This window comes from Athene cunicularia (genome assembly GCF_003259725.1).
Source record: "Athene cunicularia isolate RWA chromosome 3 unlocalized genomic scaffold, athCun1 chr3_part1, whole genome shotgun sequence".
Taxonomy (NCBI): Eukaryota; Metazoa; Chordata; class Aves; order Strigiformes; family Strigidae; genus Athene; species Athene cunicularia.
Genome location: NW_020799097.1, coordinates 49,140,130 through 49,154,186, shown reverse-complemented (window position 1 = coordinate 49,154,186; position 14,057 = coordinate 49,140,130). Strand labels below are relative to the sequence as shown.

Sequence of the window (14,057 nt, the reverse complement as noted above, 5' to 3'; positions counted from 1 at the left end):
CCAAGCATGATTACAATACAGTGTCTGTAGGTTGTGTGAGAATTCTCCCTCACCTCTTCGAAAAGCAGCCTCAACCTTCAGTTTTGTTGTCTATACGGAGAATGGCTAGCTGTTTTCTTTACAGATTGTTTTTCTCTGTGTGGAGCAAAAATTGTGAATTATAACAGCAGCTTTTAAAACAGCTTGGGTTTTGGGTGTGTGACAAATACATTGAGAACCTCTGTTTATCCTCTCCCCCCAGCTCATCTACCTTTTGCATGCCTGCCCAGGTTGTGTGATGCTACTAACTCTTCTCTCTTGCTAATTGGCACAGATCACTGGCCTGAAACAGTTGCTGTTGGAACTCTTCACAGGTCAGATATATTTGGGGCAGAAGGTTGCTTTAAATGAGTATTATTCAGGGCAGTTGCAACATATCTGCACTGTCCAGAGGAAGCATTGATAATTTACTCAGTACTGTGCCAGTACTGAGGCAGAATCTAACCTGAGTGTGTATCAGCAGGTATACGTGTATGTGAAGGTGTGGAGTAGTTTGGTTACTCAGTGCATTGGTGCTTGGCCACTCTTGAATAAGCACAGGGAGCATAACACGCATTTGTACTAGGTTGCAATTTAATTTGAACTTTAAGGCTTTTTAGTCGTCTTTATAGTTGAGAGCATGTGCTGCGTGTTTGTTCATATGTGAAGTCTCCATGACATAAAGGGAACTGCTTGAGTCAGAAAGGATGTGAATGAGCTGAAGATTTCAACACAGCGTTGCAGTGTTAAGAGGATGCTACAGTGCATCGCTCTGTTCTCCACTCCCCTTGTCCCTGTTCAGTAGTTATGTCTGTTCATGGCCCTGTTGTAGTTCTGAGCTAAGGTGACACCTTCGGGCTCCTTGGAGTGACAGTCACCAACTATCAGGGGCTACAGGGTTGAATTACAGAAAGACAGGAGAAGAGGGCTGTGCTAATGACTCTTTTCATGCCTTTTTCAAAAAATGAAAATAAATAGAGGGCAAGCTTCTATGGGATAACCTCTGTGGCAAGCCTCTCACAGGGATTTGAAACCCATAAATTTAGAATGTAGCACACCGATTGATGTAAGAAGTGATTTGTAAACCTGTTAAAATAAAATTGGGTCTACCCCTTTGCTGGACAGTCCCCTTTGCTTCTTCTGACTAAAACAACCAGTGAAATATCATTAGTACACAGTTTTAAAATGTTCAGCTGTTTTCCCTCTCCTGCCTGTGCCCTCCCCCCTTGGTATTATTGAACTGCAAGGTGTCCCGTTATTAATTTAACTCTAATTTGAGCAGTCATTGACTGCAACATTCTTATGGTGTTCAGATTGGCTTGCTCACAACTCCCCTGCTGATATGTCCTTTGTTCCTTCCCATCAGTATTTTCTGCTTGGCATTTTCCTCATGTCAGTGTCCCTCAAGCTTCTAAAAGACAAAACAAAAAAAAAGAAAGCACCATGAGGACTGTATTGATTACTTAGCTTTATTTTGCAAAAGAATTCAAACAAAGGCAGCATTCCTCCAAATGGAACCTGTGGTACCAGCGGCTTCCCTGGAAATACTTAGTGATAGTTCTCTGTGCTTAACACCTCCCGGTTGTGGCTTCTAGAAGTACACGGAAGAGCTACACAATAATTCATAAGATATCTGTTTAGCACATGTGGTTAGGTTTTTTCCCCCCTACAACTCCATGTTTTATTCACAGCATCAAAAATAATTGTACTTTTTCTTTGCTTTCAGTCAAAGAAGTCTGGCCGAAATTACAGAACTGATCCACACAGCCTTTCTGGTGCATCGCGGCATAGTGAATATTGGTGAGCTTAAGTCCTGTGATGGCCCGCTGAAGGACATGCAGTTTGGAAATAAAATGGCTGTTTTGAGTGGAGATTTTCTTCTAGCGAATGCTTGCACAAGCCTTGCACAGTTGCAGAATACCAAGGTAAAAAGAAAAAAATTCTTCTACTGCCAGAGCAGGTAACTATCAGTGAATCATCCAAAATGGAGGCCCTTTAAAAAGATCAGCAGTTATGATATGTATGATACATGGAGCATACTTTAAAGATCAGCATACTTACATTATAGCTGTAGATAGATTGACAGGCAAGCTGCTGCTATGAACACTTTTACCACTGCCCTATAGAATTACTGTGGTGAGGCCTTTAGTACATGTTCTGAAGCACTGTAGTAACGAATGAGTGGTTCATTTGGTGAATTTAACGTATATGCAAGTAGCATCCTCGTGACATGTGAGACAATACCTCTGGGTGACTGCCAGCTGAAGACATATTTTGTTTATTTTGTTTTACCTTGTACTTTTTGAAAGGTTTGTCTGTCTTAGGGAATTCTTGGGGGGAAAAAAGCTTCATTTCTTTGTCTACACAGTGCTGAGGTGACTCTTTATTCGTAATAAAATTACTTTGTTAGGCATTTGGATGCCCCTGAATATTGGATTGCCCTATTAACATGGTTGTACTGGCTTCTAAAGGGCAGTTGCAATCTAGCTGCTCAGCCAAACTGTTTGAAATTTTACAGGGAAATGGTTTTTGTGACAAACAAATTTTATGTATGTATACAGTTGGAGAATGAGACTGATGGAGACCTTAAGAGATCATCTTTCTAGTCAGTTCTTTTCTTCAGATAGGATCAGCTACACCAAATCATTCCTGACATGTGTTTGTCTAGCTTGTTCTTAAAACCTGCTGTGCTGGAGAGAGATTCCTGGGCATCCATGTGCCAGTCTAGTGTAACACCTAACTACGTGTATGGCTGAAGAGTTTAGTGTGCCATTCCAGGGGAAACAGAACACATTTCTTTTTTGCAGGGGTACTTTTTATGTCTGAAGATTGCTGCCATACTGTAATGTAAAATAAATGTTTGTCATGCATGCAGTTGTCAACAATCATCATAGTTTTAATTCTGATCTTAAGGAATCTATTGTTTTTCAATTCTCATGCTAAATCTCCTCATGATGGTAGTGTATTTCTGTACTGCTGTGATCATGAGTGTGACAGTTTCTCTCAAAAGTGGTGTCATTTTGTAGCATAGAGCTGAGATTCAGGAGAAGAGACAGAAAATTAGATGTCAATCTGCTAGAATAGTGGGTTATGCCATTATGGTGATAACAGGTATTATGTATTGATAGAAAGTTTTAAGCAGTGCAAGATTTTAGTCATATCAAAATGGGGTGCAATTGATTTTATTAATTATTTTTGATTTGTATCCATTCATATTTTTAGTACTTAGTAAGATTCTCAAGACACACCAAAGGATTTAACCCTACGTGAATTTTTTTGTTTCAATATATAAGGAAAATTCTATGAAATGTAGCACCTATTACTTTGCGTTTAGTACATCATTAAGTATTGCAGCGGCAATGTATAATCCCTAAAGACTTGCCAGGAAACAAGCCCACAGTGAAATGAAGCACAAGTGCAGAGAAATACTTTTTTTTTTTTTTTTTTTTTTTTAAAGCAATCATTATACTGCGTGTCGGAAAATTCTGCCAAAACATTTTAGCACTTTTTTCATTTTTCTGACATCTAAATACTTTCATAGCTTCTACATACGATAAGTGGGATGCCATTATGGAAACTGATTGACTTAGTAAATTATTCTTTTTCATATGTCTAACCCTACTAGCAAAGTTAGAAAAATTGAAGTAGAAGCTATAGAAATCTCTTGACAGGTGCAATGATTTAAACATACTGTATTTATTCTTTTGTAAATGATGAATTTTCAAATCTGGCATCTGTTTTTCAGCCGTGTGAAATAACTGTGACTTTTTTCCTTCATAATGTTTTGTTTTCTTTGATGTAAAAAGTAAAAAATCACAGTACTGCTTTTTTGCTGACATTTATGTGGTAGCTCAGCAAATTGGCTAATGAAATGAGCAGCATTATATCGTACGTGGTACTGACCATGGTAGGCTATAACCTCTACAGACATGTGTAGCTATTGTATAGACTAGAATTTAAACTAAAGGGGGGTTTAACATTAACTGAAACCACGGCTACCAAGATAATTTTATCGTGCTGTTAAACTCTCGTCTGAGTATGTGTATGATGCATTTATCTCTGTGCTTCTCTCGGGGCTGACAATTAGATGTGAAATTCTGTAGTCATAATGAAATGCAGAGCTATTTTATAATTGCCAAGGGTAAAATTAGCAAAGTCAATTATTTTCCCTTAGGCTTTTCCCTGTAGATATTAAAAGGCTGCAAGGTAATTGCCTTAGGTAACACTTTGATTTTTAAATAACATTAGATATACGAATTGTTGTTATTTCGTAGTCATTTTCCTCTTCTTGCTGGTGGTGTAGAATACAACTGTAATGATGTTAACAAGATTCAAGGCTCGGGGTATGTGATTTTGGGGGTTTCTTTTAAACTGGTGCTCATGCTTCTGTTTATTGAAGTTATGCAAAAGAAGGGGGTGAGGGTTTGTAGGTTTTTTTCTCAATGTTGAAGGTACAAGGACTCTAGATCTCTTGAAATGTCAGTTAGGAAGTTTCCTGTAAGATAAATTCTGCTGTTGGCTATTATAAGTTCATCTAAAATGTTGGGTTTTGAACACACATAATAATTCGGAAGAAAGCATTCTCATTTTCTATTTTGTGAAATGATGAGACATTAACTATGATTACAAAGTTGGTATTGACTGAGGCTTAAAACCAAAGTACTGAAGGGCAGATGCAACTGCATACAACTATAATCATGGCAAAGTTTGACATTTATTCACATTTAAAAAACTATAAAATGAACGGTAATTGCTTCAAGAAAACTTCTATAACTACAAAGCATTAGATTGATCAGATCTCACGTGTATTTAAGATTCTTTTGTATATTCTTGTTAACTTTTTGAATGCCTTAAAAACTATCCTTTTTATATATATATATATATATATATAATTTTGGATGGTGACTTTTCTTGACCTGCTGATTGCAGTGATAAATCATGTTGTTGATTGACGATGATATGGATAAAACCTCTCAAGCCTGTCAAAGTCCCTGTGGAAGGCGTCTCTTCTTTCCAGTGTGTTGACCACACCACACAGCTTGGTGTCATCAGCAAACTTGCTGAGGGGAGCCCTCAATCTCACTGTCCATGTCTCTGACAAAGATGTTAAATAGCACCGGTCCCAATACCAACCCCCAAGGAATGACTCCTGTCACTGTTCAAGTGACACCCTCCTTGGACATTGAGCTGTTGACTGCAGCTCTTTGAGCTCATTCCTTATCCACTGAGAGGTCCACCTGAAACGTCTCCAATTTAGAGAAAAGGATGTCATTGGGACAGTGTCAAATGCTTTGTACAAGTCCAAGTAGATTACATCACTTGCTCTTACCCTATCCACCAATGCTGTAACCCTGTCACAGGAGGCCACCAAATTTGTTGAGCACGATTTGCCCTTAGTGAAACCATCTTGGCTGTCACCAGTCACCTCCTTATTTTCCATGTGTCCTGGATAGTTTCCAGGAGGATCTGCCCGATGATATTGCTGGGCACAGAGGCGAGTAACTGGCATCTAGTTCCCTGTGACTTCCTTTTTCCCCTCTTAAAAGTGGGAGTTACGTTCCCCCCATCTTCAGAATGACGCTGTTTTTCCCATTGTAGTTCAGTGAGCTCTTGCTGGAATGATTAAACTCTTCACAGAAGTGCTTCAAAATCTACAGCCTGAAAGCTTGGAATTGAATTTAAGAATCTTGTCTGTCAATGCAGAGCTCTGCCAGAAGACCACATTATAGAGCATTGTTCTATTAAGCATTATTTGTTTATAAATAAACAGTAGCACAGATGTAGTATTTATATAGTGGATGCATTTCCTTATGTTAAGTTTATGTATTCCTGAAGGCATAAATGTGTTGTTTACAAAATAGGCCTTGTGTTTGCATAAACATCAAGTTATTCATGTAAGTCTTCCTATGTCTTCCTCTTGCAACAATCTGAATGTACATTGTGCTTCATAAGAGCTGTTTATCTTGAACTATGGTTTCTACTTCTGTAGCATCAGTTGTGGTCCTATGGGGAAGGCTCAGTTTTGAACTTCAGCGACTTGGTTTCTTGCTGACCAGTGAAGGATACAGTGTCCCCTTTCTGGAATTACGCCAGTTGCTCTTTCAATGTAAATTGACATTTTTGAGAATTGACGAACAAGTCAGCTTGAAGCTACAATTTTAATTTTTAAGTGTCATTTAAGAAAGGTAGTACTTGTGTCAGGCTTTTTCTTTCCCTGAATGATTTAAAGAGAAGAACATAGACTTTCAAAAAAATATTTTAAGTATTAAACCAGTGAAAAATCATGGATTGACTAAGGAAATGATTCCTAGGATCAGTGGCAGTTTTCTGTTCCTCTCTTCAAAACTGAAAACTTATTCTAAAGAACATGAAGAGTGCATACCATCAAGAATCCTGTAAGAAATATCCTTTTTAAAGGAAATGTCCTGTTGCCAGTGTAGAGGCAGCTATTAGCAACCACTGACTTCTAATAGGTCCAAATTATGGTACCTCAGAACAGTGCTTTTGGTTTTGTTTGAGGTGAGTAGAAGGTGCTTCTTGGTAAATGTAGTTATGAGATTAATTATTTTCAGAACAATTAAAGTTGTTTTGAGAGAACTATTCTTGATGCTTTGGTGGAAAAGTTTAACCATAAATACCTGCTAAGTATATTTACATTGTATTTTATATAAAATGAACAAAGACCCTTAATCTGAATTTTCCTTCTGAGATTCAGTAGCTGTCAGAGAAGACAGGATGAAGAAATGGAGAAAAGGTGAGAACCAGAAGTAATGTGTTTGCTCCCATTTACAGTGTTAATACAGAAAACTAAAGCTGATGATAAAACCATATTCAAATAAGTATATATTTTTAAGTATTCTTAACTGTTCACGTTCGCTCATTTATCTGTTTCCTTTTTCTTCCCTGGTACAAGCTGCTGTTAGAGATGAGTACCTTTAAAATGATCAGCTCACAGAGCAGCTAGGTGACAGTGAGGAATGAATTTGCTAAGAAGCAGAGATCAGATTAGATTAAGGGACCCGAGTTATGAAGTTTGATAGTGAAATTGAGAGAAAAAGATGAAGAAAAACAACCTTCAAAACTTTGTCTAGAGAGCAGGATAAAGAGCTTTTCTGAAGTATGTTACCATGTAAAGCTCAAGGGCAGATTTGGCTGCAGTGACCATGAAATGGTAGAGTTCAAGATCCTTAGGGCAGCAAGGAGGGCACACAGCAAGCTTGCTACCCTGGACTTCAGGAGAGCAGACTTTGGCCTCTTCAGGGATCCGCTAGGCAGAGTAGCATGGGAGAAAGCCCTGGAGGGAAGAGGGGCCAAGAAAGCTGGTTAATATTCAAGGATCACCTCATCCAAGCTCAGAAGTGATACATCCTGACAAAGAGGGAGTCAGGTAAGACCACCAGAAGGCCTGCATGGATAAACAAGGAGCTCCTGGACAAAGTCAAACACAAAAAAGGAAGCCTACAAAGGGTGGAAGTAAGGACAGGTAGCCTGGGAGGAATACAGGCAACTGTCTGTATAGCCAAGGGTCAGGTTAGGAGGGCCAAAGTTCTGATAGAATTAAATCTGGCCATGGACATCAAGGGCAATGAGAAAAGCTTCTGTAAGTGTGTTGGTGATAAAAGGATGAATAGGGAAAATGTGAGCCCTGTCTGGACAGAAGTGGGAGACCTGGTTACCCAGGATATGGAGAAGGCTGAGGTACTCAACAACTGTTTTGCCTCTGTTTTCAACAGCAAGGGTTCCAGTCACACCACCTAAGATGCAGAAGGCAAAGGCCGGGGGGACTGGGAGAATGAAGAACTACCCACTGTAGAAGATCAGGTTCAAGAACCTGAAGGTGCACAAGTCCATGGGACCTGATGAGATGCATCCATAGGTCCTGAGGGAACTGTCTGATGAAGTAGCCAAGCCACTATCCATCATGTTTCAGAAGCTGTGGCAGTCTACTGAAGTTCCCGCAGACTGGAAAAAGAGAAACATAATCCCCACTTTTAGAAAGGGAAAGAAGGAGGTCACAGGGAACTAGAGGGCAGTTACTCGCCTCTGTGCCCAGCAATATCATCGGGGCAGATCCTCCTAGAAACTATCTAGGACACATGGAAAATAAGGAGGTGATTGGTGACAGCCAAGATGGTTTCACTAAGGGCAAATCGTGCTCAACAAATCTGGTGGCCTCCTGTGACAGGGTTACAGTGTTGGTGGATGAGGGAAGAGCAAATAATGTTATCTTCCTGGTCTTGTGCAAAGCATTTGACACTGTCCCACATGACATCCTTTTCTCTAAATTGGAGACACATGGATTTGACAGATGGACCACTCAATGGATAAGGAATGGGCTGGATGGTCACACTCAAATTGCTGCAGTCAACAGCTTGATGTCCAGGTGGAGAGCAGTGACAAGTGCCATTCCTCAGGGGTCGATGTTGGGACAGGTGCTGTTTAACAACTTTGTCAGAGACATGGACAGTGGGATTGAGTGCACCCTCAGCAAGTTTGCCAACAACACCAAGTTGTGTGGTGGGGTCGATACACTGGAGGGAAGGGAGATGCCATCCAGAGGGATCTTTACAGGCTGGAGAGGTGGGCCTGTGCAAACCTCATGAAGTTCAACAAGACCAAGTACAAGGTCTTGCATATCGGTTGGGACAGTCCCAAGCACAAACACAGGCTGAGCACTGAGTGGATTGAGAGCAGCCCTTGGGAGAAGGACTTGGGGGCATTAGTGGATGGAATACTGACTATGAGCCAGCAATGTGCACTCACAGCCCAGAAAGCCAACTGTGTCCTGGGCTGCATCAAGAGAAGTGTGGCCAGCAGGTTGAGGGAAGTTGGTTCTCTCCCTCTACTCCACTCTTGTGAGACCCCACCTAGAGTTCTGTTTCCAGCTTTGTAGCCCTAGTGTAAGAAAGGCATGGATTTACTTGAGCAGGTTCAGAGGAGGCCACGAAGATGATGAGGGTTCTGGAGCACCTCCCCTGTGGGGACAGGCTGAGAGAGTTGGGGTTGTTCAGCCTGGAGAAGAAAAGGCTCCAGGGAGACCCTATAGCAGCCTTCAAATATTTCAGGGGGCCTACAGGAAAGATGGGGAGGGACTTTTTATCAGGGAGTGATGGGATAGGATGAAGGGTAACAGTTTTAAATGAACAGATTTAGATGAGAGAGAAATTTTTTATTGTGAGGGTAGTAAGATATAGGAACAGGTTTCCCAGAGAAGCTGTGGCTGCCCCCTCCCTGGCAGTGTTCAAGGCCAGGTTGGATGGGGCTTTGAGCAACCTGATCTAGTGGAAGGTGTCCCTCCCCCTGGCAGGGGGGTTGGAACTAGTTTGATCTTTAAGGTCCCTTCCAACCCAAACCATTCTGTGAGCCTATGTCCATCTCACTGTATTTTTCCACTGAGGCACTGTTTGATGTTGGCATATGGGACTAGATAGTCAGTAGGATAGAATCATAGAATATATCTGTATTACAGGTATTTTTATTTTAATTTAGTATTTAAACTGCCACAAGGGTATGTCTCAAATCTGGACACTACTGGAAACTGTAGATAAGCTCTAAAGAGCTCTGAACTGATTTATGGAAAAGTACACTTAAGGAGCACTTTAATCTGTATAATGGGGGAGAAGAAAACCAAGGAAGAATTGTGATGTTTTTGAACTTTTAACCTGATATCATAGATGACAACATAGCCATCATAACTGCATTATTACAGACTAAAACTCTTCTTTGGTCAACCCTAAATAAGCAATTCTGTATCTTAAAATATTGAGATATGTTCTCAATATTGGCATACATTTTAACATAGATTTTACTGGAGAATGCAAACACGTTTTCAGTACTAAGAAATACATCATTATGAATCGTATGTAATAATGAATCAATTCTTAGGAAAACTGTTAATTGGTTTTAATAATTATTTTTAGTGTGCACCAAAATTTACGAATTTTCATCCACTTCTGAGAGGTGAATTTGGTTTTAGTTAATCTCAAAGTAAAATGTAAAAGAGATTGTATTTCACACAACTTTTATGTCCATTTAATGGTTATGTATTGTTTTTTCTGCGCAATGTTCTCAAACACTGGATTTTACTCAGGAAGATTTCTTTACTAACGTTTTGTGGACAGTCCTGTGAAGTTTCTTTGGTAGCAAAAAGGCACCTCTGCATAATTGTTGATGAAAGTATTTAAGCATTAGGGGGAAAAAAATCCTGAATATTACAGATAGAAGATTAAAATCTGTTATAATCACATTTTTCCCATACTACTTCCTTAAAACTTTCCTCTAGCATTTCTGTTGTCATTAGAGGTAACAGTTCTTGCGGTGATGATGATAAAATTATAGAATGTTGGTAGTGAATCTCTTAGTTACTGCATTGTCCTCTTCCCATTGCCCCTTTCCATGCTTGTGTCAGTGGAACAGTTCCTTAACAAGTGCATCATTTGCCTTTGTCTTCAAGAAGTAAATTTATAGCCCCTAAAATAACACCTGAGCAAATGAAGCATTCACTTTTCTGAATCTTATACAGATTTTTTTTTTTTTTCAATTTCAACGTTTCTACCTGTAACTGCTAATATAATTAAATATTTGTAAAATTCATTACCTTAATGGCTATGGTGATGTATTTGAAAAGTAATCTTTTGGAGAAGTTAAATTAGAGGATTAGGTGACATGCTTATTAACTTATTAATTTAATTGAAGTTCTAAAAATTAGACTTAATCTGTAATTGTGGTAATAGGTTAGAAACAGTCTTTGTTTTGATTTGTAAGAGTTCTGTTGCATTGCAGTGAATGTTGGTTTTGAGATTACAACCGCTTAACTCTGTTTTGATTCCTAATGAGTGCATTCCTCAAATAGGTCTATCCTTAATGGCCTTTTGCACCTGTACTGATTTTTAAAGCTAATGTTTGTGTTAGGCTTTCCCAAAGCCAGACTCCACTGGGGTTAGTATAGATCTGTATTGAAAGAGCTTATTTTTCTGGGGTTCTTGGCCATGGCAATACCGTCGAAGTTTGTTTCAATTTCAGTCTGGTTTCGGTTCTCCAAATTCTGCATGAAAAACCAGGGTTTTTTTAAAAAAATAAGGAAAAAAAAGGAAAAATTATTTCTGCCACTTCTCTTATGTTGTTATGTTATGATGTTATGACCTAGGACGTTATGACCTACGAGGCATTGGTTGTAACAGAATGACTGCTGCAGAACATAAAAGGTCTGAGATTGAGACTGGTATCAAAATATGTAGTTGTAGGTATTGCTGTGAATTGTCGAGTCTAAGACTGAAGCTCTTTCCCAAAAATACACTGCAAGAATATTTTGAAAGCATTGAGGCATGGAGCTATCAAATAGAATTGTGGGTGTTTGAGACTCTGTCTCAATGCTATGTTAATTGAGCAAGTAACAGTCTCAGGAAAAAGTTATGAATTTTCAACAGACTACTAAAAGTTTTCATACTGGTTTGCACAAAGTCCATTTAACCTTTCTACCTCTGAATCATCTCACTAACAACGTTCCTCAGCTTGCGTTTGAATTTGCCTTCCTCATGTAGCAATCGAACGTGTCTTACAGCTGCTCTGGTGTGCCCAGCAGACCAAAGTCAATGTTTCCTGCTTGAGTAAATACCTACCATTATTCAAAGTAAATATTGTTCTCCTCAGAGGTGAACCCTACAGCTCTTTTTAACACATGGTTGTTCTATCAGATTTTCTGATAGAAATGTATTCCTCATTCTAATTAACAGAATGGTCTGGAAAATACTAATATGCTATCTATATATGAAAGAGGAACGACTTTTCAGAGGTGACTTTTGAGCATCAATGAAGAAGAAAGTGAAAACGAATTTGAAGAAACTGATGAAAAAACTGATTTTCCTGAGAGGAAAGTCAGAGGTCATTTAAGATCTCAAGATAATCACTATACCTGGGAAATGTGTTCTGGGTAGTTGAGGTAGCAGGGTCTGTCCCTCTGTTGTTTGCTCCCTTAATGCATGACACTGAGTTGGCAGTTGTCTAGTAGTGAAGGCAAAGGGCTTAGGAATCAAAAATCTTTTCAGGCTTTGAGATATATATGCATATATATGTGTGTGTGTGTGTGTATAAAAATCAATTTAATTGAATGTTAAGGCCGAATTATGGAAGAAAGGTTCTTACATTTTTTTAAAAGACATAACCCCTTACACTCAAAGAAGAAATTGCCTTTTAAAGATTTGAGACAAACATTAAAAAGTGGCTATATTTGATATTTCCTTAACTGTTAACAAGAAAATGAATCCAAGATGTTGATCGCTGCCAGAATATGTAGGAAATGGATATTCAAAAGAAAACAAAATTTATTCTGAGAAGTTGAAGTAATGAAAACTTGTGGGTATGTGATGTTTTATTCTGCATGAGATGCACACTGCGAGGAAGGACTCTCAAGAGCCAGCAGTTCTGCTGTTCCATTCACCACTTACTTGGAATAGGTATTGGCACTGTCTGGGTTTCTTAAAGCAGAGATGTTCATTACAGCTCTTTCTTTCACAGCCATGAATAATCATCATGGGGGAATTCATTGCTAAATAGCTTTAGCTCATACACAAATTATAAAATGAAAATGAATTTTCATAAAGTTGTGGAAGGTGATGTCCTCCATGAGTGATACTTGCAGTGCCAACTTCATTCTTTTTATAGCTGAAGCAGTGGAAGATCAGAAGTTCTGTTTTCTTGGCTTTATTTAAAGTCTGTTCTTAAACATAATAAGATTCATATTGAGAGTGCATAGTAGGATAAAAAGCAATCAAATCTCTTTCTGGTGAAATACTGTCTTAATATTATCTCAAATGGCCTTTTTTTTTGAGTGGAGACTTAATACATATTAACGTCCATCTTTGGGTGGGTGGGAACTTAGGACATATTTGGTTCTAGAAGTGGACTTTCATAACAAGGTGGTTAAACAATTTTTCAGGGGGACTGGAAGTAGGTTTGTAGTCAGCTGTCCATCTGGTGAAAATAGATTTTTTTTTTTGATGATTCAGTTGCAATTCAGAGCTGTTACCAAGAGTGATAAGAATCTAAGATTTGTCTGGATGGCCTTTCTCAGTCTCCCAAGAACTTTAACTATTCATAAAAGGGAAATCTGTTCCCAGAACAATCAGTAAACTTAACCCTTCCCTAAAAGAGTATTTGGCACCAGCTTGTAGCCTTGGTTTTATTATTTCAAATATGAGAAAAGTTATTACTGGTGCTGCAAATATAAGAATGCAAAATCAGCTGTTGTCCTCCTCCACTAGCTGCTGGTATCACAGAATGGTTGAGGTTGCAAGGAACCTCTTGAGATCATCAAGCCCACACTCCCTGCTCAGGAAGGGCCAGCTAGAGCAGGTTGCCCAGGACCATGTCCAGATGGCTTTTAAATATCTCCATAGGTGAAGACTTCACAACTCCTTCGGGCAACCTGTTCCATTGTTTGATGCCCTCACAGAAAAGTGTTTTCATGTGTCTGAATGAAATCTCATGTTTTAATTTGTGCCCATTGCCTCATCCTGTCAGTAGGCATCTCTGAGAAGAATTTGGCTCCCTCTGCTTCATTTCTGCCCAGCAGGTGTTTATACACATTGTACTACTAGAAGAGGTTAAAAGATAGGCGTCTTGTATATAGGGTGAAAGATTGTATTACTATTACATGCTGGAGGGAAGGGAGATGCCATCCAGAGGGATCTTGACAGGCTGGAGAGGTGGGTCTGTGCAAACCTTATGAAGTTCAACAAGGCCAAGTGCGAGGTCCTGCACATGAAACGAGGCAATCCCATGCACAAATACAGGCTGGGCAATGAGTGGATTGAGAGCAGCCCTAGGGAGAAGGACTTGGGGGCATTAGTGGATGGAATACTGACTATGAGCCAGCAATGCGCACTCACAGCCCAGAAAGCCAACTGTGTCCTGGGCTACATCAAGAGAAGTGTGGCCAGCAGGTTGAGGGAAGTTGGTTCTCTCCCTCTACTCCACTCTTGTGAGACCCCACCTGGAGTTCTGTGTCCAGCTTTGTGGCCCCCAGTGTAAGAAGGGCATGG

General features: G+C 39.4%; 1 protein-coding gene across 2 annotated transcripts in view; it reads left to right on the top strand.

Annotated features, from left to right (window-relative positions):
* PDSS2 (decaprenyl diphosphate synthase subunit 2) overlaps nt 1-14,057 on the top strand; it is a 124,140-nt gene that overhangs the window by 72,337 nt on the left and 37,746 nt on the right. For both annotated transcript variants that reach the window (XM_026845864.1, XM_026845863.1), the window contains one exon: nt 1,745-1,943. In XM_026845864.1, coding sequence (XP_026701665.1) covers nt 1,745-1,943 — 199 coding nt within the window. The remainder of the gene's footprint in view (nt 1-1,744; nt 1,944-14,057) is intronic.